This window comes from Tympanuchus pallidicinctus, unplaced genomic scaffold (assembly GCF_026119805.1).
Source record: "Tympanuchus pallidicinctus isolate F22 unplaced genomic scaffold, pur_lepc_1.0 scaffold28, whole genome shotgun sequence".
Taxonomy (NCBI): domain Eukaryota; kingdom Metazoa; phylum Chordata; class Aves; order Galliformes; family Phasianidae; genus Tympanuchus; species Tympanuchus pallidicinctus.
Genome location: NW_026294745.1, coordinates 809,525 through 834,423, shown reverse-complemented (window position 1 = coordinate 834,423; position 24,899 = coordinate 809,525). Strand labels below are relative to the sequence as shown.

Sequence of the window (24,899 nt, the reverse complement as noted above, 5' to 3'; positions counted from 1 at the left end):
TCAGAATGCTATATTCACTTCTGGTCACTTCTGCTATTTATAACAGGACAGATCTGCACAGAGAGCTAGGAAAAAGGGCTGATAACAGAGACAGAGCATTTGGAGAGTACGGCTAAGAGAGGCGTGAGGGTCACAAAGACAAAATGTTACTGAAGAGGAATACTAGCTTTTCTTTTTTCCTGATTCACACAAATACAAAATGCCATCTCAAACAAAAAATAGGAAGGATTTGAAAGAATGAGGAAACACCAGGAGATGCTGGAACACACCACAGAGCACGCTTCCTGATCTGGTGCTCCTCTGTTGGAAAGAACCCTTTTTTCTAAAGGGTTATGAACCCAAATCTTCTGTAAAGCAACACCATCAAAATACTTCAGCTTTAAGTCTGTGTTAAAATCAGTTTGCATCAGTATTGGACTACTGATTCTATCTAACATGGCAAGAATTTACACTAAATGCATAAACGAAGCCAGGCGTGCAATTTTAGAAGCATCAAACACGCAGAATTGAGGAGAGCAAGAAACATTGTCAATATGATCCCCTATCATTCTCAAGGACATTCATTTCCCTTCTATCTCATCAAGCTATCCATCTTACATATTGTAAATTTTCAAAGGAGAGAAAATTCCTGTGGAAACAAATCACTAAGATGAAGTAATGCATTTAGGTTTGATGTTTCTCGCTTTTGTTTTTAACTATGAACACATGAAGGGATTGGGGTGGCCAAGAGCCTGTCAAAGGTTTTCAGGTTAGCATTCTTGTAATCTGACTGTGGTAAAAGCTAGCACATCAGAAAGGGAGAGGAGAGCAGCACTCTCTTGCAAGGATGAAAGATGTACTGTGGTTTTTCCACGTGATACCTGAGGGCAGAATGAATTTATAAGAATTTATTTCAGTCTCAGACACTGCTCCTGCTCATTTGTACAGTCTTATACCATAAAATTATGAGACTGGCAGGGAGATTTTCATGCCAATCTTTACAGCTTCCTCCAGCTATTTGATGCAGCCATTTTTGTATCCGGTGGGCAGCAGCCTATCATTTCTGTGTGCTTTACAAAGCATTGGCCTGAGGAGCTACAGAAATATTCAAAGGAAAGAGAAGTAAATTGTACATATAGCCTCATTGTGAGATTTTTTCTGAATACTGAGCAGCATTTGGCACAGAAAAAGTAAGGCACAGACTAAGACTAAGCTTAGTCTGCTTCTCTCTGCGTCAGGTACTAAGGGCTAGCAAGACCTGGCTGCAGTGTCAGAGCCCAGACAGAGCCACACGGGCTGGGAGAGCTGCAGGAGAGTTGTGACAGCCCTGGAGCTGTTGTCTCACTGAACTAGTTCTCGTCTCACACCACACAACAGAAGTGTAACGACAGGACAAGCAGCAGCCAGACCAGCTGTGCCATGGTCGCAAGGGCTGTGCACATGCACTGCAGGGAGCAGCACCCAGCTGTGCCACCCACTCCATCCTGGTTTGCAAGAAGCATTCCTGAATTTAGTGATTCTCACGAAGCTCAAGGAGCCAAATCCTAATGGCCAAAAAACCTGAGTGCAGCTAGCACAAATAGAGAGGCTTTAAGAAGAGCACGAGTTCTACTCAGAAACCTCCGACATAAAGATTTGCTTTAGATCAGTCAAGCAAACTACTTATTTACTGTGTTTAATGCACGGGAAGCGTTACCCTGACTCCAGCAGCATTACATGTGTTCCTACACGGCACAGCCGAGCAACGTTTGTCACAACACAGCAGAGACTTCACAGGTGTAGCGCCGCTCACAAACAAGCACTGAAGTGACAAGGGAAAGCAAGCTGAGCACGTTAACAGCAAGAAACTCAGCAGCACTCACCTTGTGCAAAGGCAGCACCAGGAAGGCCCCGCCGCCGCTCGCATCCACGATGATTGCAACAAACCTGGGGTTCACAGCACAGAAGGAGCTGTCCCAAGTGACACGAGAGACACGGATGTCATCGTAGCACTGGTCGTTCTTCACTGCCTGGCCAAACACATGCCGGAATTTGCTCTGTCGTACCACTCGCCTCATTGTGTCTGTAGAGAAAAGGGATGGCAGAGGGTGGTCAGCCACATGCAGGGATGTGCTGCTTGTCAGAAGGCAAGTCAAGGGCTTGTCACCTCGCTGTCACCCGGCCCCACCACTACACAATGTAGTTTCACACACTGCTGCATTCACAGGGAGCTTCCTGCAGCCCTGCTAAGTTCTCAAGTTGTTTTACATTTAAAAAACAACACAGGTTGCCTCATCCCTGACACAACCAAACCGCACGTTCAAGGCTGTTTCACAGGAGCTCACTGGTTAAGTGTCAGCACTGCTATTGTAGACGCTCTTTCTGCAGCAAAGGAAGTCCCTAATCCTAAAAGCAGTTTTTAGACAAGTCTCCGCATATTTTCAGGGATAAATCTGGGCTTGGATTGAACTTGTTTACTTTCAAGTCAGACAGGGTCCAGAAGATGTAAATAAAAATGCAAGCTCTCAAAATCCGGTGTTCCTGTGAAGTGGTTCCACATGTCAGCCAGCTTCCACTTCTTTCTTCTCACTCCAAAATCTCACCAAAAAAAAATAAAAAATTAAAGTTTCCTAGGCAGAAAGGAGTAATGGAAACAACCTAATGACTCAAATTAACTTAGCGTGTCTGTAGCACTTCTCTTGAGACAAGGATTTTCAAGAAGGCTTGAGTTAAAATAGAGGGAAACTGACCAGCATGGAAAATTCCAGAGCTGGATGAAGACTCAGGTAGGGGACCTTGCATGAATCCCAACCCTGGAAGCGAGCATCCGCCTCCTGTCTTGCTTCCCAGAAACTTCCCATGTGGAAACAGGGCTGGGAAAGCCACAGTGCTTTGCAAAGCTGCTCCCTGCAGACCCAGGCTGATGCCCAAGTGAGAGACTGAGCAGGGTGCAAGTGTGCATCTCTGCTTTTTGGTGATGAAAGGCTGTGCATCCATCTGATTGCAGCGCCTTTGCGTGAAAGCACTGAAAGAGACTGCAGAACGAGCGCCGTTTGTAGTCGTGAGGTTACAAAGAGCTGCAAAACTGGAGCAAAGCACTCATCAGAGCTGGGAAATCAGCAGTCACACGGTATTTGAAGAAAAGAAAAACGTTACAATTAATGTCACAGACAGCTACAGAGCAAAACGCTCCGCTCTAGGTGTTTGTAAGAAAAAAAGCACTCTGCCTGCTTCTCATGAGATCCCCCTGAGCACCATGCAGCCCCACTGCCCTCTGCCATCACAAGGTTCTGCCCAGGTGAGGACACAACAAGGATGGTTTCTGACGGTCTGTTCAATCTCTCAAATGAATTCCGTCATTTTGAAGATACAGAAGTGCCACAAACACCATTTTGTAATCACAGGGTTGTAGAATAGTTTGAGTTGGAATGGGCACACAGCTCTAGTGGTGCTCACAGCCCCGTCCCTTGACCGTGGCTGCGTGCAGGGATGGGGCACCACCAGCTCTCTGGGCATCCTGTGCCAGTGCAGCTTATAGGAAAAAAAGAAGGAAAAAAAAAAAGCAATTGTAATTTTTAAATGCAAAACGTTGTGAACTATTACAATTCCCAGATGAAAAAAGCTAGATGCAACTTATTAATGATTACTGTCACCTTCCAGATGAACTTAGGCTTCTTCTGTCAGTTAGTGTGGTTGCACAACGCATGTTCTGCCACACATTGCACTTAAAACCACGGGGCTGCTCTGGGCTGGGCACACCCAGCGACAGCACAGCGCAATGGAAGCCACCAAGCAGCAGCAATGTGAGCACGAAGCGCGGCCTGCCGGCGCCATTTTGTGCTCTCAGCAGGCCTCAGCAAAGCCTGACCCAGGAGCACTTCAGCTCAAAGTGCCTGAAAGAAACAAAACGCGTCGTCCTATTGCTGCTTGAGGACTGGCGGAGATGTAGCATGCAAGAAACACAGCTCCACACCCAGCTGCTAATCTATTGCATAGATGCAGAGAGGCTGGGCCTACTCCCAGCGAGCCATTAGTGCTGCATGGCAATGGGACACAGAGCTTTGGGTCCACTGCTGCGAGTCCTGCCCTTGGCACTGGTTCTGAGGGCTTCCAGTGCTGCTCCCATCCCCACGCTGCCTTGCTGGTCACATTGGCTCCCTGGTGGGAATGCAGCCGGTTCTCATCCCACCGATGTTTCAGCAGAATGTAAAGAGAGGGCTTCGAGCTGTCTGGTGGAGTTAACGTGCAGCAAACTGCCCACCATCAACATATGGTACATGCAGGGGTTTTCTGATTCGTCTGCTTTAATGCTGAGAACATGGATAGGGCGGTTAATAAGAGGGATTGTTTGTATAGCTTGGATAATTATATCTCTCCTTCAGTTCATCAACACCTGAACACCACAAGGAAGTCCCTCTCAAGCATTCTATTTTCTCCAGTAATAAAATCCTACTATGCTATTTCCCTCATTTTTACCATTTCCCAGGATTTTTAGCATTTGAAATTTCTTGTTTTCCACAACTGACATTTAAAATCACAGAGAGCCAGAAGTATCCCAAAATACCCCTATTTGTTCCAAACCGATTTGTTTGAGCACACCTTCGCTGCCCTCTTCCCCCACCTACAGCTCATCATTCTTAGCAGGAGCTCTCCATGATGAACACATGGTGAACAGCCTCTGAGTCCTCATTTCCATAGCAAAGGGAGTGATTCTTGGCTTTGGATCACAGCCATTTTGATCTGGCTGCTCTCCAAAGAGAAGTGGGGAAAAAATAAATGTGCAGGCTCCAGCTATAAAGAGCAGCAAGTATGGATCTTCCCGCACAGCACAGAAAGTGGGCAGGTGGAAAACAACACGGGTTAGCTCGATCCTGAGCACAAGAAGAGTCATCCTATCCCTATGCCAGCCTCCTGTGAAAATGCAAAGAGCGTTTAGTATCCTAATTTGTCTCTCAGTGAAGTGTGAAGGATCGCTCTTCCACCACCCACAACACGAGCAGAATTTGGAAGCTCCATCCCTGGGGACACCCAAGGTCAGGGGATGGGGCTCTGAGCACCTGATGGAGCTGTGGGTGTCCCTGTGCACTGCAGTGGAGTTAGATCAGATGACCTTTAAGGATGCCTTCCAATTAAAGAGATGCTATGAATCTAATCTGGTAACTGGGCTGGGACAGGTCCTCCTGGTCATCAGCAGAGGTAGGCTGAAGGTAGGGCAGCACTCAGCCTGCCCACTCGCAGGATCATACAGTGAAACGCCAAAATTTATGCCGATCTGATGTCTGGAAAGAGTGATGCAGCCTTCAGTATCTGCAAAACCCTGCAAGGCTTCTGGGAGCCAGAGCACATCCACAGCCAAACAGGGCTGGGCTTGGGCAGCAGACTCAGCGTTAAGCTTTCAAAAGAGAAGGATAATTAGATCGTGGTCGCTGCCGCTAAATCTGAGCTGAGGAACTGGAACGATCTTCGTACACTTGCTAGACAGGAAATGCTTTTTTTTTTTTTTGTAAAGTACAACTTTGGAGGATTTAAAGCCTCACTGCTGCGAGTTGAAAGGAGTTTGAATTTTGCCAGAGTTACAGCCCTCAGCAAAATGAGAACAGAAGCGCTCGACGCCCTGCAAAGACCGCGACAATAGAAGTGCTGACAGCTCTGTGCCTGAACTGATCTCCTGGACCTGCTTGGGGGCACCGACATCTTGCGTATCCTGTGCAGGACACAGCCGTCCACCTTCAGTCTTTTCCTTCCCAAATGTCAAGTGACATTCAGCTGAATTTTACCTCGCATTCAGCTCCGTCTCCCACTGCCATATGGTTCAGGCTCCGGTCTTTGTTCCAGTCTTTAAAAGGATCTCAGAAATGCAGAATGCCATCAGCCATACTTGCACAGTGATACTTTTCATCCCGTTTCTTTCTGATCTCCCATCACGATGTGTCACAAGAGTTACCATGAGTTTGCCCATTTTCCTGTTTATAAAGGATTTATCTGTCTAGAGAAACCAACAGATGTATTTCTGTGGCTTCGGAGGGTTTTCAGGCTGCTTATGCAAGAGGAAACGCATCCTGCTAGGGAACACTTACAGGAAAACCCCCCACTAATGGCAAAATCCTGCTCAGCCCATGTGATTGTGATCCCTTTTGGAAAGAGCGACATTTGAAAGAAAGGGCTGGATTCAGGCACAGCCAGCCGGAGGCTATGGCTAAGGGAGGGGGGTACAAAACAACCAGCCTGGGAGAACGGAGCTTCCTTATAAAACGCTGCTTCTTTTGGGGCTGGAAAGGAACAGGGCTTTCCCTTAAATGGGAAACTTGAAGATAAGCAAGAGTTGCATCTGTTTATGGTAAGCCCCAAACTCCATTCAGCACCAGCTTTATTGAAGGGATTCCATGCGCTTCAACGGCGGCTTTGAAATAAATTCAGTCTCAGATAATGATCAACAAATTCAAAGCAGATAAGGAGAATGACCAAGGCACTGTAGGCAGTTACCAGAGCAAATCACTACTGATGCCCACCATGAGAGGACACCTGCCTTGCTGCTGACATGGAGAGTCCCTTGTGTCCCTGCCGTGATGCTATCTCTCTATGTACGATTCTCCCCCAGCAAGGGGATGGTGGGTGTGTGACTGCTCCATCCCAACACACGTGAGGAAGGGAGCAGCTGAGCACTGCCCAGGTATTTCCTAATCTCACAATGGCATTTCTTCATCTTGGAGTGCTGGGTTGTGCAACCTCAGCACATCCTCTGTGAGCCACGCATGTGTGCTGCGTGCAGTGCAAACATACATCTGCCTGCAGACATATGCTTCACAGCCTTACCATACTGCACAGGACAGCACCTTAAGAACATCTCAGAGGAAACATCCAGCAAAAGGAAAAGCTTGCCAGATCATTTTAAGGGCACGGATCACTAAGCCCGAAGCAGCGTGCCAACCTGCAGGAGTTACCCAGGCAAGCAGTGCTGGGCAGGCTACGATGGGTTGCACAGGCTGCAATGTACAACGGCAGTCAGAGTGCAGAACCAGCACAGCACCAGCAAGGCTGCAGGAGCTCATCTCCCTTCCTGAGCAAAATCAATGGGCACAGTCTCATAACGTCTTGCCATATTTAGGCAGGGGGAAGCAGAGGGGAAAAAATAAAATAAGAAATCACATGACCACAAAAACTGCAGCTCGCCCTACCACAGTGCATGAAAGCTCCGGTAGGAAAGGGAACCGCTTGACTCAGTCCTACTCTGTTTGACTTCACACTATCACCTCTGTGGTGTACCATTTCAAATCAATTCATACTGAGCCCACTGCTGACAGAACTTTTGTTTTCAGATGTTCAGAATTATTTAAGCGCAGGGTGTACACTACTACAGATGGTCACAATCCCAAAATACATCATATTTGCGCACAGATTATTTTCAGTCTTTGGTTACTTTAGTCTAGGTTGAGCAAGACTCTGCCATCTGATTTCACTTCATTTTAAAGACAAAAAGCTGCAATCTGAACTCAATACTGAAATTTCCAGCTGTTATACCACTGGCAAGATTCTATTTTGGGATGGGAACCCAAGCCACAAACTACCAGGGAATTTGATTATATCTCAACTGGGGAGCACAGCACACTCAAAAATGTAACGCAACCCAAACTTGAAATAAGCTAGAATTGCAGTCCTGGACAAAGTGCAAGGTGCTAGTTCTAACCTGTGAAATACTTGACACCACTGTTTTTCAAAGCTGTACCAACGCTCCCATCTCACACACACTGTTGGGAAGCATGGCCCCATGCAGGGGCTGATGCTCCTCACAAGAACATGCAGGGATGCTGTGGATATTTTCACCTGAATTGCATACCTGGAAATCTTCATCTTCTTGGGTGCACAAGCTTATTACTCACATTATTTTGTAGCTTTAATCTTTACTCTAACACTACACCATTCACTGTAATTTGCAGCAGGTGCTCTCCTGCTGCCTATCCCAACAGCAGTTTCCAGCCAAACCTCCTTCCTAGCCTGCATCTTTTGTAACACCTTGTGTCATGCCACAGGCACTGATAAGTGATGTGTCTGGGGATACGTGGATGACAGCAATTTCATGTAGACTGGACAAAAAGGATCACTAAAAATGAAAAACATGTCATAACCAAAGATAGGGGAGAGCAAAGCAAAGCAGAAGGCATTAAAACCCAGGACAAGATCTCACAATGGCATATAACACGTGCCTTCCCCATGCTCTTCTGCTAAAGCCTTCCTTCTCCTCCACTTTCTCCACTGGAATAAACACCAGAGATTGCTTCCTTGCACACTGTACAACATCTACTGCCAAGAGAAAGCACTACGCTTCCAGTGTTGAACAACAGCCCTATGAACTTCAGCCAGAGACATTACACCAGTGTGATGGAAGATGCTACTTACACCCCTGGGGACTGAGTGCATCACCTCAACTGTAAGAGCAGCATAACCCACAAAGTAGAGGGCAACAGGGCTTCAGACCACGCTCTGACCCCTGAGGAAAACACAAGACAGAGAGCACAGCCCCTGTGCAGAGCTGCAAGTCAGCCAGCCTGTTCTGACAGCCAAGGAACCCTGTTAAGAGAAGTATGCAGATCAAATGCTTGCTCCATACAGCTGACCTAGTTCTCTTATCAGTGCAGCAGAGCTAACGGGGAAGGACCAGTCTGTTTGAGGCTGCTACTCCAATTTGCTGAATTCTGCTGCTCTCTTGAAGGTTACATGAAGCTTCTTCTGAGATCATTTGTATTTCTGAATGACAGACCACAAGGCTTTTCCTCTCCCTTCTTTTAACCTGGGAGATGAGCTTCGGCTGAAAGCACAGGAGCAGCTAAGGGTGGTTGTTATGAGTGCAGAAAGAGCTCTTCCCCACCAGACCTTCATTAATTTCTTACCAAACCATTAGTCTCACAATCCAGCAGAAGCCCACCACATCCCACCATTCCCAGCTAATTAGCCAAGGCACAAGTGCTTTTCTCTAGGGCAGCTAAGCCCTACCAGCAGGAAAGGACTGTATCTTCTCCTGCAGCTTGAAGCAACCATAGGTCCTCAAATGAAATAAACTGCAAACCTAAGCCTGTGTGCGACAGGAGCTCATCAGTATCCACTGGACCCAAAACAGCTCCTGATGCAGGAATGCATCATCTTCAGTGATGAACCTAACCTGGAGGCCAAACAGAAGCAGCACCCAGGAGCTGGGAGCCCAACATAAAGAATAACAAGTGCAGCATTTCCCATTCCACACAAGTCAAGAGAAAGTGCGGTCATGAAGGTAATTTGATTAACACGGTGTTTTCTAAAGTAAGCATGTTTCCTGTCGAACTTCAGTAGCCTTAAGACATTACTGGGAACATTATGCTGTTTCTCCTTGCTTATAGCTACGTGGATTACACCTTAAAACCCAAAAAGATTCATCAAAAGGAGAAATCTCCAAAGGATTTGATGAACCGTTTTCTGTTCCTCCTGAATTCCAACACGTCACAGTGCCCAGATGTACCACAGAACTACAAACACTGAAGATGCTTTGAAGAAAACCTATCTCATGGATGAAGTGCTCTCCAAGCACCCCGCAGCACCTCAGCCTGAGCCCCACAAGGAAACCCAGACCCACGGAAAGTGTTTTGCTATAAACATGAAGGCAGCTGGGATGCAAATTCCTCACCACTTTGAAATAAAGCAGAAACGTCAGCTCAGCACAGCCAGGACAGCAGAGCTGCCAAGTGTGACTCAGACTGACCGACCTCTGCAAACGGCCCAGCCATTGAACCAGATGATCTTGGAGGTCCCTTCCAACCCAAGCCAATCTACGATCATTGTCAAAGGCAAGACAGTATCTTCAGCAGAGGAGACACAGAAGGTTCAGGTTGGACAAACATGAACACATTTCAGATTTTAACACCGGACAAATAAGCTGCAGAATGAATCTCACTTCCCACAGCTGGAACTGGCATGTCCTTCTCCAGATTTCCATCTGCTGTCCTGCCAGCAATTCTGGCCAAGCAGCCTGTAATTCAGCGAGCGCCACTGTCGTCCTGTCCCATTTCCATAATGAGTAACTGGAAATCAGGGTTGGGCTAGATCACAGCATCATTAACACTGGAAAAGACCACCAATATCATCTAATCCAACCCCATACGCTCACCAAGCCCAGTAGCTGTGTCCCTCAGTGCCACATCTCCATGTTTCTTGAACACCTCCAGGGACACTGACCACACCACTTCCCTAGGCAGCCTGTGCCAGTGCCTGACCACTCTTCTGGAGCACAAATTGTTCCTACTGTCCAACATGAACTGCCCTGGTGCTACTTAAGGCTACTTAATCACCTCTTGTCCTACAGCTGTTACCTGTGAGAAGAAGCTGACCCCCACCTACCTGTAGAGAGTGATAAGGTCAATCTGCCAAATCAATTTTAGATCCCTGTCCCACAGTACCAACTACAGCCACTCCGATGCTTGCTTTAACCAAGGGCTGAGTTTAAGCTTCTCTGTCTTACAGCAGCTCTGCTCATGGACCCAATGTCTGGCACAGGCAGCAGAGACATTGGCACAGCCTGGCCTCGGGCAAGGCAGGCAGGAATCACAGCCCCTGGTGACCTTTAAGCTTTACCTACCTGCTGTCTCGACAGTCACGTTACCGCACGCACAACCTCAGCTTTCAACCCTCCGACAGAGCTCCTGTGGCATTTACAGCACTGCGGGAGGAACAGCCAAAACAACAGGCAGCATCGCGTCGAGATAAGCCCCAGCTGCTTTTCATGTGATCCTTCGTAGTGCCTCAGAGCTCCCCTTGTAGACCAATGTGGCAAGCACTACATAAAAGGAACCAAGAGATAACCTTTGCCCCCAGAGAAACATCAGGGAGCGAAGCAAGGAGTGCACAGATAACACACGAGCATCTAAAGCATGGTGAAACAGGGGGCAGAATCCGGGCTGCATTGGGAGAAGCTGTGCAGAACCTGAACGAATCGCTCCAGAGATGGCTGGGGCCAGGAAAAGAAATGCTGAAGGCACAACACACAGCTCAGAGCAAGGACAGCTGTGCCTCCACGCCATGCTGCACCAAGGCAGGGCTGTGTCTGGCAGCTGGCTCCCCATTTCTTCCTGCCTTGCAAACTGACCTCAGCAGATCAGAAATGAAAATTACTCTCCCCTCCCCCCCACCCCAGGACCATTGAAAACTCAAAAAAAAAAAAAATAAATAAATTCAATTAACCCTCCTCCAATTCTGAACAAGGCAGCTCTGCGGCCACTGACTCCATTCTTCACTGCAGTGCTTCCATCAGTCACACAGTATGAAATGAGCTGAGCAGCTCAGGGTGCGAATGGCCATCTACCTGCACACACTGTGACCTGTGCTGCTGCAAATAGCAGAGCTGCCCAGCCTCAACCTGAGGAGCCCAGCACAATGCATGACCTCTCATTTCCCATCCGGAAACGAGAAACATTTGCAATGCTAACCACAAGCCAACTCCAAGTGTACACCCCAAACCACCGTGTGTTCAGGATAGCAGCATGCACTGAGTGACTGTGAGTGGCTTGAGTACTTCCAATGAGTGGAAAAACTGTATCTAGAAATATCTCTGAGACACCAGCACTGCTGCCCTTGCCACATGTGTGCCCATGGCCATCTCTGTGCTGAGCAACCAGCCAGCTCCTAGGGGGCAGAGCGATTACTCCAGCTTCGTTATTGCCTGCTAATCCCTGGTGGTGCTAATTATCTCCATTATCAGTCTGGCTGACTGTGCCTGACACACACCCAATATCCAAATGTGCAGGACCAGAGGATGTCAAATCCCAGAAAGAGAATCCTGCCAGATGCAGCATTACAAGGTGGCACTTGATGCATTTACGTGACATAAACAAGAGCTTCCCAGGGACCGGAGAGCACAGTCACTATGGCAACTACATGCAGAACAGGGACCGAGTTCCCACATCGCAGAGCACTCGGACGACCCAAAATCCCAGATCCTGGAGCTGCAGGTGGAACGCAGTACCAGGGCACATATGGAATGTAGACAAAGATGCTCCGGCCAGCCAAGATGTGGGGATAATTTGCACCTATTCTGGAGAGCCATGAGAAAAAACAAGAACCTTCCAAAAGATGACTGACTTCATCACAAATGGCTGAAGCTGCAGAAGATTGCAGTCGGTGTGCCGAGATGCACTAGCAGCATCAGGCTCGACGTAATCACTTTAAGTCAGACCCCACCACTACTCTAATGTTATTTCCACTGCTTTTCCAAATCAAATTATTAAAATGGAAACCAAGGAAAACCCAATTAAGACGAATCAGGAGGCCCAGCTCAGTGCCAAGCGGCAGTGCTGTAACTGAGCCAACCACCTCCGGCTTCCCCCTCCGAACCCAGACCTCAGCACAGCCATCACACGCTGATAGTGAGAAACTTATCATCCATTGCTTGTTATCAGCAAAGAAAAGAAAAAAAGAGAAAGCAACACTGATGAAGAAACAAAGCGATAACGCTGAAGGAATCATCCTTTCTCCTATGCAGACAATTCCTCCTTGGTATCTAAACCATAAACAACGTTGTGTTTTGTCACCTCTGAGGCAGGGAGACCTCTTCTATCGCAGGGCACCAGGCAGACAGGCTCTGACAGAACTGATGGCTTCCTCCCCGTGAGGAACAGACACCATTTTCCTGATTTCTGTTGAGCTCCTTGCTAGCTCCTGCCCTGCAGAGCTGGATTTTAGAGCTGTTACGGTATTCCATCACAGGTCTGCCCCAGTTCAGGAGCACTTGGTGACCTCTTAGAAGGATGACCGCTGTTAAGAGATTACATCTGTCTTATTAGCATGAAGGATTGCATGGCAAAAGTGTAAAGAAAAATAATCTATCTGAACAAGCACGCAGCAGTGCCTAAACAGTCACCTTCCATTTCACGCCCAATCACTACCTCCAGCCATATCCTGCTGCTCGTTCCGACCGTTTTTTACTCACCACGTAAAACTACAAGGCTCATTTACAGCAGAATGAATGCCATGATGCTGTAACCAGGAAGAATTTCACCATGCCTATTGCAGAGGAGCACCCTTCACACTGGGTGAGCTGACCCCAGCATCACCCTGAAGTGAAGTCGCCTGCTGAGCAGCCAGACCTCAGAACAACTCAAGGAATCCATTTTTGTGTTATTACTCAGATGGGAAAAACAGAATGAGAAAATCCTAACAGCAGGTAGAGAGAGCAGAAAGCCATCCCTACCTGCATGTGCACATCTGGAACCGTCAGCACTCACCCCCATCTGTCCTGAGACACAGCTCTCAGTCCAAAGCCTTTCTGACCCGAAGTTCTAAGCGGGGGAGGCTGCAGGGAGAGAACTAAAAGAGAGCACAGACATATAATTCTTATGCCTGTGCCCTGTAATGCTGAAACTGGGGCGCTTCAAATCCTCAGCGAGTTCTGCTCCAACGCATCCTTACAGGAGGGCTGAGATTATCACCAAAGCCCTCAGGAAAACAAAACCAAAACAAACAAAACCACGTTTTTAAAGCCAAGAGAAAATGTGCCTGCAAGCTTGCAGAAAAGGACATTCCTGGCCCTGGGAGTGGTGCAGCGATGACCTCACCGAGGCGAAAACCCAGGCCAGGAAGTGTTTTGCTCATGTCTTCCAACTAGGAAGCTGGCATCCGAGCTAATTATATTTCCCGGCAATCAATAACCAAATTAAAAACATTAACATAAATTCTCCTACTACTGACACACAACTTTATGCTGTAATGAGCCGTTTTATGACACAGTCATTGAAGTCTCTACCATTAAAGTTCAGTGTGATGCATGAAGCAGCCACTGAGTGCGGACCTCTCCCAGCCCTCTGCCGTATCTCTGAAGAAGGCTGATATTTTACCCTTCTGTGCATTCCATCCCATTGCCATTACACTGAATCTGCCTTTTGCTTGGAGTGCATCCCAGAAGTGACAGATGCAATAAGCATGAAGATTTAACTTGAAAAACACAATGATGTTTGAAAGGCAGCTCGCTAGAAGACATGGTGGTGCCAACAGCACACATAAAAGAGACACAAAGTGCTGATTAAAGCGATCTCTATGCAAGGCTACAAGCGACCACTGAAAAATTACTGCCAAACACACACTGACTTCATCACAGCAGCACTTCATCTGCTACCTTTGCTTGCACAGTTTGCAGCAAACATAACTATCAGCTGCAACACAGCGTTGTCAATGAGTGCACAGGAATCTGCTCTTCCCCTGGAGCAGAGGGTGATTCAATGGGGTCGAACACAGCCCTGTGTGCTTATAAAGGCACGAGGGGGAGTAAGCAACACAGAGAGCAATTTGGGTATAGCCCAGCTTGAAATGAAAGCAGAGCTGCTACTGGCAAAGTGGAAAGCGCGCCGCAGAGTGCTGCATTGCAAATGTCACTCCTCCACATCGCTGCCATCCTTCTTGCTGGGTCTAATCCACGGCACAGCTGCATGAATGGGCTGAATGGGCATGCTCCGACACACAGCCTGCAACTACAGCTGGGAACAAAAAACCCACACCGATGCACAGCACTCACCCTCCACAATAGAACTGCATCAATCAGTTATACTTTTGTTTCTAGATAGATTGGAGAGAAACAAACAAAAAAACAACAAACAACAGAGAGAAAGCTGTCTCCTGCAGCACATTGTCTGGATGAAGGCACAACAGAGGGATGCTTATGCATGTCAGAAGGCTTTCTGTGCAGCGCAGCAGAGCGGCAGCTGACGGCAGAGGCGCGGACAAGCAGCGTTCCGGCCCTCGGCGTGCTGCTGCCCGTGCTCAACAACAAAGCCCGGCGGCGGGGCACAGCCCGGGGCAGCCGGCATCGGGACAAAGGGCGGCTGTGCCGAGCCGAGCCGAGCCGGGCGGCACAGCGGGCGCTGCCGGCACCCAGCGGGCGGCCCCAGCCCGGCAGCGCTCCGCCGGATGCCGGAACCGCGGCGGTGCCGGAGCGTTTCGCTACCTAATAAGGAGGCGAGCGGCGAGAAACCGCGGTTTGCAACCGCCCGCGCTCCCAGGGCGCTTCCCCCGCAGGCCCCGGGCGCTGACAGCCGCCTCTGAGGGAAGGGCCCAAGAAGGAAGGGCCCCGCCCGAGCATCCCCCGCGGCCACCGGCTGCTCCCTCTGGGCGGCCCCGCCTGCCCTCGCCGCCCGGCTCGGCCCGGGCCCGGCCCTACCGCCTCGCCGCGGGCACGGCCGCCCCAACTTCGCCGCCTCCACCCTAGCGGGCGACCCACCGCCGTCCCCGGTTCCCCTCCCGCCGCCCCCGCGCACCGCGATCCTTCAGCCGCCTCCCCGCGTCCGCTCCTCAGCCCGGCGGATCCCCCTCCGCCACTGCCGCCTCCGCCGCCGCCACCGCCCGACTGACCGCGGCGCAGCGGGCGCAGACTCCGCCCCCTCGTGGCCACGCCTCCCGCCGGCGTAGCCACGCCCCTCTCCCCCTGCTCGGATGAGTGGCAGGAGTCTCTGCCAATGGCGACGCGGCGCTCGCATCCACGCGTGGTCGCGCGCTCTGTGTCTCCCACCCTTCTGCTGACTGACGCCGCTAAAAGCCGTGGGGCTGCAGGGAGCGGCGGGCAGTTGTGCGTTAGGGGTGGGCGAGGGTCTGGTTGTTGCCTTCGTGGTTCATGGCAGTGCCAGAAGCAATGCTGCTCCCCTCAGGCTCTCGGTCCCTTCCATCAGTGCCTGGTCTCCCACTGGAGTAGTACCCACAGCAGTGCCCACTGCTCCCCAGGCTGCCCACAGGTTGCCCCCAGGCCTCTTCCCTCACAGACAGCTCTGCTCTGTCACACACAGCTCCTTGATCTGGTGACAACAAGGCCTACCCTGTGCTTTAAGCTAAAACACGCAAGCAGACAGCAGGCAGAGGTGCACAGAGGTTTCTGGAGCTCCTTGTGTTAGCAGAGCACAGCCAGAGCCAACAGCTTGTCACAAACCCCCAGGCTGGTTTGCTCTCAACAAAAACACCGAATGGACCCAATAATTCCACACTGAAATCAGCCGTCACCTCGTTGGGTCGCACAGGCTCATCAGTGGGCACCCAGCTGCTGTAAAACCAGACAGAAGCTGGAAGCGAAGCCCTTCTGGGGATGCTGGTGTGGGGCTGCCCACAGCTTTGCTCCTGTGGGCACATTGGGCCGCGCTGTTTTTACCATACATGGCCAAAACCTGAGGCTGCACGGCTTCCTCGTGCGTTTCAGCCAATATTGGTGAATCTGTTTGCATGTGGTTAAGGGGCCTGGCTGTGCAGGGGAGCGGCACACCCGTGGCTTCCTCTCTGTGTGGTGCAGAGCTGGGTGAGGTGGCTGTGGGGAGATGAGAGCCGCTTCTTCCCATGTGAAGGGCCTGCAGAAAGCCTCCGAGCTGCGTGTGTGTGAAGCGAGGAAGCGACGTATGCCTCGACTACAAATTCAACCAGCAAACGCCATTGAATGTTTGCTGAACTTCTACACAAGTCCAACAGCCAACCAGCAGGAAAATCTCCATTTCATACCCAGCAGCATCTTGGGACAAAACGATAGACCTCGAGATCAGAGCTGCATCCCGGCCGGCTCCCACCCTTGGCAGCAGTTAACATGAAATTAATGTCTTCCTCCCCAGAGCTCAGCCCTCATCACACAAATAATCTCTTGAAATCTGAAAAAAAAGGAAAACAAAAGCAGCGTGGCAGCCCTACAGGGGGCAGACCTGTAGGTAATCTGCAGTTTAATGGGTTTGGATGGTGATTCATGTTTTCCATCCAGGTACGTGACTCAGTGAAGGTCATACAATGAGTCAGTGACCAGCGCCGTCCCGCTGCCATCGCTGTGCTGCACCTATTGAGCATCTGGGGTAAAAGTTGATTGAAGCTGCTCATGCAAGGGGATAATGGTACTGATAATAACATGATCTTGCATGTGTATAGCTCCTTTTAGCTCAGGATGTGGTGTTTTAATCATTACTCTGGTCTGAAATGCAACAGGCAAGGTGGAAGGTACCCAACACCACACACGGCTTAGAACAGAAACCAGGTGAGGTGTTGGCATCTACCTACAGTTTGAAACTAAAAGAGGGGAGATTTAGATTGGGTATAAGGAAGAAGTTTTGACACTGAGGGCAGTGAGGCACTGCACAGGGTGCCCAGAGAGCTGGTGCTGCCCCATCCCTGCACACAGCCACGCTCAGGGCACGGCGCTGTGAGCACTGCTGGAGCTGTGGGTGTCCCTTTGCACTGCAGGCAGTGGGAACAGACGGCCTTTGGGGGTCCTTTCTGGCACTAACCATTCTGTGACTCTATGATGAGTGATATGCAGAGGGGACCAAGTGAAATTTGCCCTGAGTAATCCAACCAGAGCACAGCCCTTGCAATAACCGCCCTGAGCGACGTGTTCTGCGCTCCCTGTGCAGGGCAGCTCACTCGACACATGGCTGGAAGAATCACTCGCTCTGACTCAGAAGGAAGCGATACCTGTTGGATTTTCACTGGTGTTACATTAAGAGTTTGGCTGAAAACACTCCAAAGATCACTCGGCCCCTGACCTGTGTTAATGAGCCGTGTCAATCCCAACAGAATACCATAGAAGGCGATGAAGAAATGACAGAAATTTCGGGCTGAAGCCTTCACCAACAGAAAAGGATGGCCAAGGTTCTACAGACGCTCTCTGGTTCCTCTGTAAACAGTAATCTTCATCACTTCAGCTGAATGAAATCATTCTAACAAACCGTACATAAATTACAGCCGAGCCTAACAGCTTGTCAAAATATGTCACAAATTCTAAGTTTTCTAAAGGAAAATATCCTATTACCAAATTCTTGCAGCTACAAGGGATCCGACAACAAAGTTTGTCCCTCTATTTTAGAAGCTCTAACACACCCAGTGATTAAATTTTGCAGGAAAAAATCACAATTAACTCAGAAGCATGTTCTGCTGCTTTCAGCCATCTCACCTATCCTGCCCCCTGCTACACGGATGCACAATTGCTGCCGAGTCTGTCTCACAGCCTTTATACGGAAACAGCACCGTGGCTCCAGACTCCATCTCTGGAACTTAGGTCAGCAGCTAAATTTAGCTTGCTTGCAAATATGCATCAATTCCATCGGTGCAATAAATCACCGCGGCGATCCCGACACGCCTTATAAGTAACACATTCAATACAGCCCACAACGCTCCTTGCCAGCGCAGCGATGCTCGTTTTAGTTCAGAAAAGGTGAAGAAAGCAACACCAGGAGGCACACAGGGCTATTTGCAAAGCTCTGGAGCGTTGCTCCTCATCATCTGCCCAGAGCTGTGACTCTCAGCGCTGCTGGAAAATTGCTTTGCTCGCAGCACAGCGCGAAATCAGCTGCAGCATCAGGAGCAAACCTCAGGAGTGCATCTCCCCCGGGCATCCCACTGAAAGAATAAGTGCTTAAGACAGCTATAAATGAGACATTAGAACATGGAAAATAGGGTGGCACAGACTGCCTGCTGCCTCCACGGGGGCCTGAGCTGCTCCTAAGGGCAGGGCAGGGCAGAGCCATCCCTGATGGATGCAGCCCAGCCAAGCAGTCTCTAGGAAGTCACTTGGGGGATGCATTTGTTACAAACATTTCAATTTGCCCAAATCCTCGTGGCTAAATATATTCTGAATGAAGGAAAACGGCTTACGGAGGGTTTAGAGAGATCAACAATTTAAAAGTCTCATTTTTGCAGCTTAACTGCTAAGTCACACAAAATACACCAGACAGGAGAGTTTGGGACTGTGGGCACCCCAACTATACAGCTTGTTCAGGACATTTGTGTCCACCGTATTTCTTGAAGCCTTTGGACTTCCCAGAGACCAATGGGCACACGTTGGCAAGAGCAGCTCTAGCCATTGCACAAGCTTTATTTTTAAGGGACGCCTCAACGGCCACCCAAAGCAAGGCACAGTGGTTCTGAGGCATTTCTTGGTGCTGGCCCACCCATCCCAGCTCAGCCTTCAGACCTCGGGACCATGCAAGCAAATCCCTTTTATTCAGTCCTCGGCCAGAAAGGGGAGCTGTGGAATCACAGAGCAAAGCCTACATGAACAATGTGTTCTGTCAGGTTTGTGGAATAACAGCTAGGAAAGGGAGAAATGTGAGAGCACATCAGTGATGCGGACAGAAGGAAAGGAGAATGAGTGAGTGAAAGTAGGGCTGAGGAGCTACAGCCCCCCACTTTTAGCTCTGCCCACCTCCGCGTGGCCCCATCCCTGCACATGAGCATTAGGCCATGGCATTATCCATAATTCATACTGCCTCTATGAATGATTTAACACACATTTGATAAAGCACATCTATTACTACATATGCACGCTCTCACACACGTTATGTGTAGCAATAGAGATGTCACAGCCATCCATTCCAGCAGCTCCATAGGAAAGGCACAGAACACAGTGCTGCCCAGCTTTACAGCCGGGGCTGATCTTTATATTAAATCTGAGCTTGGTTTTCTCCTCCTATAGTTTTCTTCTCCATCCAGGATCACTCAAAGGCCTGGACCTGCAGACACCCAAGGTCAGGGGACGGGTCTGTGAGCACTGCTGGAGCTGTGGGTGTCCCTGTGCACTGCAGCACTGTGACCAGATGGCTTTGGGGGTCCCTTCCGCCTCAAACCATTCTATGATCACATCATATATTTTCCTTTTTCCTCATTTCTTTTGCAATAAAAGACTGGTGGTCCCCACACCTAACTAAACTGTCGGGACACCAAATAGCCACAAAGCAATCAGATGGGATTTTTCTTTGTTGCTATCTCCACTACACCAGATGACTGAACATGGGAGAGAGATAAGAAAGCAGAACGCACACACACACAAAATAGCAGTAATGAAAAAAGCAAGCTGTATTTTATTTACAACATGGATATCCCAGGACTGACACTTCCTATCATTCTGAATAGCAGGAAAAAATCAGGCAGGCAGTAGGGAGTGAGCGGGGCTGTGAGCAGGGCTGTGAGCAGGGCTGGGCGCTGCGGGTCTCCGCGTCACACATCCCACAGCCCAGTCTTGTCCTCATTAGTCAACCAGTTTGGAAGCCTTTTGCCATCTCGTTCTGTTTCTCTCCCTGCTGTCTAGGATCAAGTTGGGCCAAAGGTGCTGGAAAAATCAGAGGTATAAGAAAGGCATCACACGGCGGTACGCAGAAGCGAGATGTCCTTGTGCAGCGCGAGGCGGGGGAAGATGTGAGCTCGGCAGCAGGTTTGCTCAATGGGCTGCAGGAACAGAACTCTCCCCCCTGTTCTGTACCACCCCAGGAGGGCTCTCATCTCAGTGTGATTGCCCCCTGGGGCGCCCGGCCCTGTGGGGTAACTGCTCCTGGCTTTTAATAACAGCGTTACTCCATTCCCAGCCAGCACAGATTTCCTGCGCCCTGACATTTATTTTCCTTTATAAGGAAATCCCCAATTGCAGACTGTCAGAACGCCGAAGGTGCAGCTTCACCATCACTGTCCGACACGTCCTCAAGCACACTCACTGCTAACCTCTTCCTGTTTCTGTTTCACTGCTAAAATCCCAGCACAGCTCACTTATTCACAGCTTTGCAGGGGGACGGCTTCCAACTGATGTCATTCTCCTGCACTCACCCAGCCAAGTCCCAGCACAGGAAAAAAGAACCCGGAGATGACAATACCTGCTGATTACACCGTAATTAAACTGATATCAGATCACCCAGTGTGCAGAGAGACAAAGAAGGACAGGTGAAAGCGTGAAAAAGTACCGTGCAGTCACTCTTATGTTAGATCTGTTCATGAAATCATCTGAACTAGACGTGGCACTCATTTACTAATTGCACCAAAGGCTCCAGGAGAGCCATGACATAGCAAAACCCCATCTCACACAGCAGTTCCACTGGCACCTGCCAGAATTCCGTCCCTGATACAACCACAGCTCTGCAGGATGGAGCCTTGCCCCGCAGCCCTCACCCCACTGACCCCTTTCCACCCATTTTGCAGACCTGTGTCCCACTCCCCCCATTGTCCCCCTCACCTTTCCGGGCACTGCTAGCTGCTGCCTTCCCCTCTGCTTTCGCCTTCTCAAAGGTTTTCTTCGCATCGGCAACTTTGAGCACTTTCTCCTCCTCCTCTTCCTCCTCCTCCTCGCTCTTCCTCCCCTGCTCCTTTGGGCCCCCTCCTGTTGGCTCCTTCCCCCCTGGCCGGGCCGCAGGGCTGCAGGGCTCCAGCAGTGCCTCGCTCAGTGCTACGGTCTTGCTCATGCTCAGTGCCAGGCTCTCCTTACTGTGTGACCTGGCCGGTGGGGCCGGAGGTGACTTTTTCTGGCTGTATGACTCCAGCATCTCCATATCCACATCTGCTCCAAGCCATTCCTTGTTCTCCGGCATCTGGGTGCTGTTCTGCCTTGTAAGCTTACCAGCATCTCTCGCCGCCCGGCTCTTTGTGAGCTGCCCATCCTCTCCGTTCTGGCACGGTGCAAAGCCCAACACCTGCATGAATCCGTCTCGGGGGCTGTGGGACAGCGGTGCCCCCGCCTCCTGCCTGCTCTGCAGGATGTAATCCATCAGCTCAAAGCTGTCTGACCTGGCAGGGACGCGGGGTTTGCCACCCTCCGTGGAGCAGTCCGGCGCTTTGCTCGCCACCCGCAGCTCCACGCTGCTCTCCGAGTACGAGCGGATCAGTGGGGCTCCCCGCAGGACATCAATCCGATGGAGCCTGGGGCTCGCCGTCACCCCATTCCCTGGGCAGCCCTCCTGCGGTCCGAGCCCCTCATTCTCAGGCTCCCAGTCCTCCTCGGGGCCTTCTTCTGCCTCCTTCAGCAGCCGCCGATACTCGCTCTCCTCCAGCCTGTACACCACCGGCCTCACCGTGCGCCCGCTGCCGGCCCGCCGCTGCCCCACCTGCATCTCATAGACCTTCGGAGGGCTTTCTCCTTCCATCCCCGCAGAGCTCATGGTGGGGCAGTGTGCCCGGATCGTGGCACCCAGGCCCTGCTGGAGAGGCTGTGGGCTGCACTCCTGGCGTGCTACTGCCGAACCTCCCCGGGACGTGGCGCAGTCTGTGCCTCGTGCCTGGCTTGTGTCATCCCGTAAATATCCACAGGACTGCCAGGTGGAGGCTGCCATGCTCAGCGCCTCGCTTCCACCAGGGCTCACTGCCTTCTCCTTGCTCAGTGCTGGCGCCGTGGGGGCTTCTCAACCTCGTGGCTGCCCGCTGGCATGGCACAGCTCCTAGCGCAGGGCCCGGGGTCGCTCCTTGCGCAGTGCCCATCACCGCACCACGTGCTGCCCCATGGTGCTTTATGGGCAGCGCTCCTTTCGCATCCTCCTCCAGGCTCTCTCCTCCTTTCCCCAGCAGTCACAGCTCCTCGCTCCCCTCTGCTCTCAGTGATTTTGGGGTCAGGCCCAACGCCAGGGCAGGGTCACCCTTTAGCAGGAGCGCTGGGTTCACCCCGTAGCTGCTGCCCTCCTGCTGCTCGCTGGGACGCAGCAGTGCTGGCGCAGGGCCCCCAGGAGGGCCGGGCCGGCTGCAGTGAACGCAGGGACGGCTCAGTGCTAAGGGAGTTTCTGTGGCATCATTAACAGCGGGGCTCAACGGCAGCCACGCTCAGAAACAATTTTCCTATAGGAGACTCCAAAGCATAACTTAGCAAAAATCCCTACGGATGTGCTGGGTGCTTCTCAAAACAGTGCTGTGAGCTCAAAAGTTCTTCCCTTCGGATGTGGCCACCGTTGCCAAGCGAGCTCCAGGAGCTCGGCCACGGGGGGAGCGGGTGCCTGGCACTGGGCTCCATCCCAGCGCGTCCCCAGCGCTTTGCCTTTTATGGTGCAGTGCTGCCCTGGGGCGGGATCCCAACGAGGGATGCAGAAAAACTCCCAAATTGGCCCAAAGGGCACTGAGCCGGCGCTGCGCTCCCACTCCTTACAGCCCTTCACAGGGACGTGGCAGAGCATATCAAAATCGTATCAAAAGCAAACTCATCATTTTCTCTCTCCTACAGATAAGAGTCCTCACCCTGAGCTTCGGGCTCATCTCCAGCCCACGGGAGATGCTCAATGGAGGCACAGCACTGCTACCCAGCTCTTCCTGCAGAGCCGGGGCAAGGGGCTAAAAATCTCAGGTCCCACATAAGGATGCGCTGGGGCAGAACACACTGAGAAGTCTCAGCCCCACCGAGTCCTCACGTCACTGCAGATGTGATTTCGCCATAGCAACGTCCTCAACAGGATGCAGCGCCGACCACGGCCAGCATGGCGCTGCCAAAAGTGACGCTCAATCAGAAGAGGAACAAACTCACCTCCACTCCCAGTGCCGCCCCAGTGCACAGCTTCGTGCGTGCAAAGCACTGCCGTGGAGATGCCACGAGCCCAGGGCTTCCTTTCCCCCCCGTGAGCTCTGCACGCACATATCAGCGCCTCGCCCTGCACGCAGCAATTCCAGCCCGCAGCAAACGCGATGCAGAAAACCTCCCCAAAGCACCCGTTTCTGGTGGGGGTTAAGGACTTATTGAGGCACTCAGCACAGTGCGCCAAAGCCAGAGAGCATCTCCAGCCCTGTGCTTTGCTTCCCTGCCAAGGTAAACACTGACATGTTCCTCCTGATGCAGCTCCCAGAGCGAGAGCAGCACCCGGCTCCTCGCAGGCGTGCGGCACCGCTCTCTGTTTGCCTTTAAAGGCAAAAACGCGGTGGGTGCTGGGCAAGGGCTGCCGGCGTGGAGCAGGGCGGAGGTTTTCCTGGGGGGACCCCAGGGCAGCTCCTCGCACCCAGCCCAACAGCTCTGAAAAGAGAAATCCCTGCCTCGTACCCCTTTTTTTCCTCCTTAAAAACCCACAGTCGTGCCCACGCCGTAGCTCAGCTGTGCTCCTGACGCTGCACCCTCGCAGCAGGGCAGGGAGAACGTAACCAAGCACAGTGAGGATACAGCTGCGCCCGTTCTTTCTCCACCTCCAAAAACACCGCCAAGCTTATTTGTAAAAGGGGAAAAAAAAAAAAAAAAGTTTATTTTTCTCACAAGAAGGAACATACAATATACAGAACGTTTGTACAAACAAAAGTAAAAAAAAAAAAGTGCATTATGCATCCCCTACCGTCGACGCACAGTACAAAAGATACGGCTGATTTAAATATAAAACCAGACTTGAGAAATACAATGGAATAAAAAGAACGTCGTTAGCAGAGGGGACAGCGGAGCACTGGACGCGGCACAGCGCCCTCCCCTCGCTCTCCTCCCGCAGCTGCTGAGCCAACCCAATGGGGAGCAGGTGGGAGAACAGGGCCCCGTTTGGGGTCTTCCACTGGGACGGGGATGGGTTTGGGTTGCGGCAGGAGTTTGCTGTGCGCCCCCTGGGCAGCAATGAAATGGGGAAGGGCTGAGAGGGGCTGGAGGAAGTGGCAGCAGTTCAATGCCACCGGATACACCAAAAGCACCAAGAAATGAACAGCAAACAGCAGAGTCCAACAGCTCAGCGTAAATACACAGTATTTGTAAACTAGTCGTAAGGCACTCCATTGTAAAAGAACGATTACGATACGTGGAAAACAAAAGCAAACCATCTACCTTCTCATGCAAACACATCCAAGCCTGTGAGCATCACGGATTGGGCTACAAACCCCCCTGGGATGGCACAGCGCACCTTTCTGATGGCAGTGCCATTGGTGGCACCACCAAGCTCTTGGTGATGGCAGTGGGCATCAGCATCTGTATAAACACGTGTTCTCCCAAGCCCTACAGGAGGCAGAGCCCCACGTGTCTCCTCCAGGGCCCCACATGTAGGAGCTCTGCTTCAAATGATGGTTTGTGGGAGAAATAGGAAAAATGCCCTTAAAATGCATGGGGAATTTAAGACCCTTTAAAAAGGGACATTTATTCACTGATTCCCAGTCCTTACAACTCCTCACACTGCTAGTATAAAAAAGTACAGCCTTGAAAAAGGGTAATTCTGGGCATGTAGGACAGCAAAGCACACAGCTCCCTTTTCTCAAGCCATTGAAGTTTTGATGAACGTGGGCTGAGAATG

The 24,899-nt window shown here is 50.9% G+C and overlaps 1 protein-coding gene across 2 annotated transcripts in view; it reads right to left on the bottom strand.

The window, feature by feature from the left end:
* The window catches only part of CORO1C (coronin 1C), a 39,353-nt gene extending 17,031 nt beyond the window's left edge, over nt 1-22,322 (bottom strand). The window contains exons 1-2 of one of the 2 annotated variants that reach the window (XM_052691305.1): nt 20,918-22,322; nt 1,842-2,041 (exon numbers count right to left, since the gene is read on the bottom strand). In XM_052691305.1, coding sequence (XP_052547265.1) covers nt 1,842-2,041; nt 20,918-22,007 — 1,290 coding nt within the window. In that variant the 5' untranslated portion in view covers nt 22,008-22,322. Of the gene's footprint in view, nt 1-1,841; nt 2,042-15,221; nt 15,356-20,917 lie in introns of those variants that run through there. The other variant, XM_052691307.1, reaches the window with a different exon arrangement.
* Nucleotides 22,323-24,899: the final 2,577 nt, after the last annotated feature.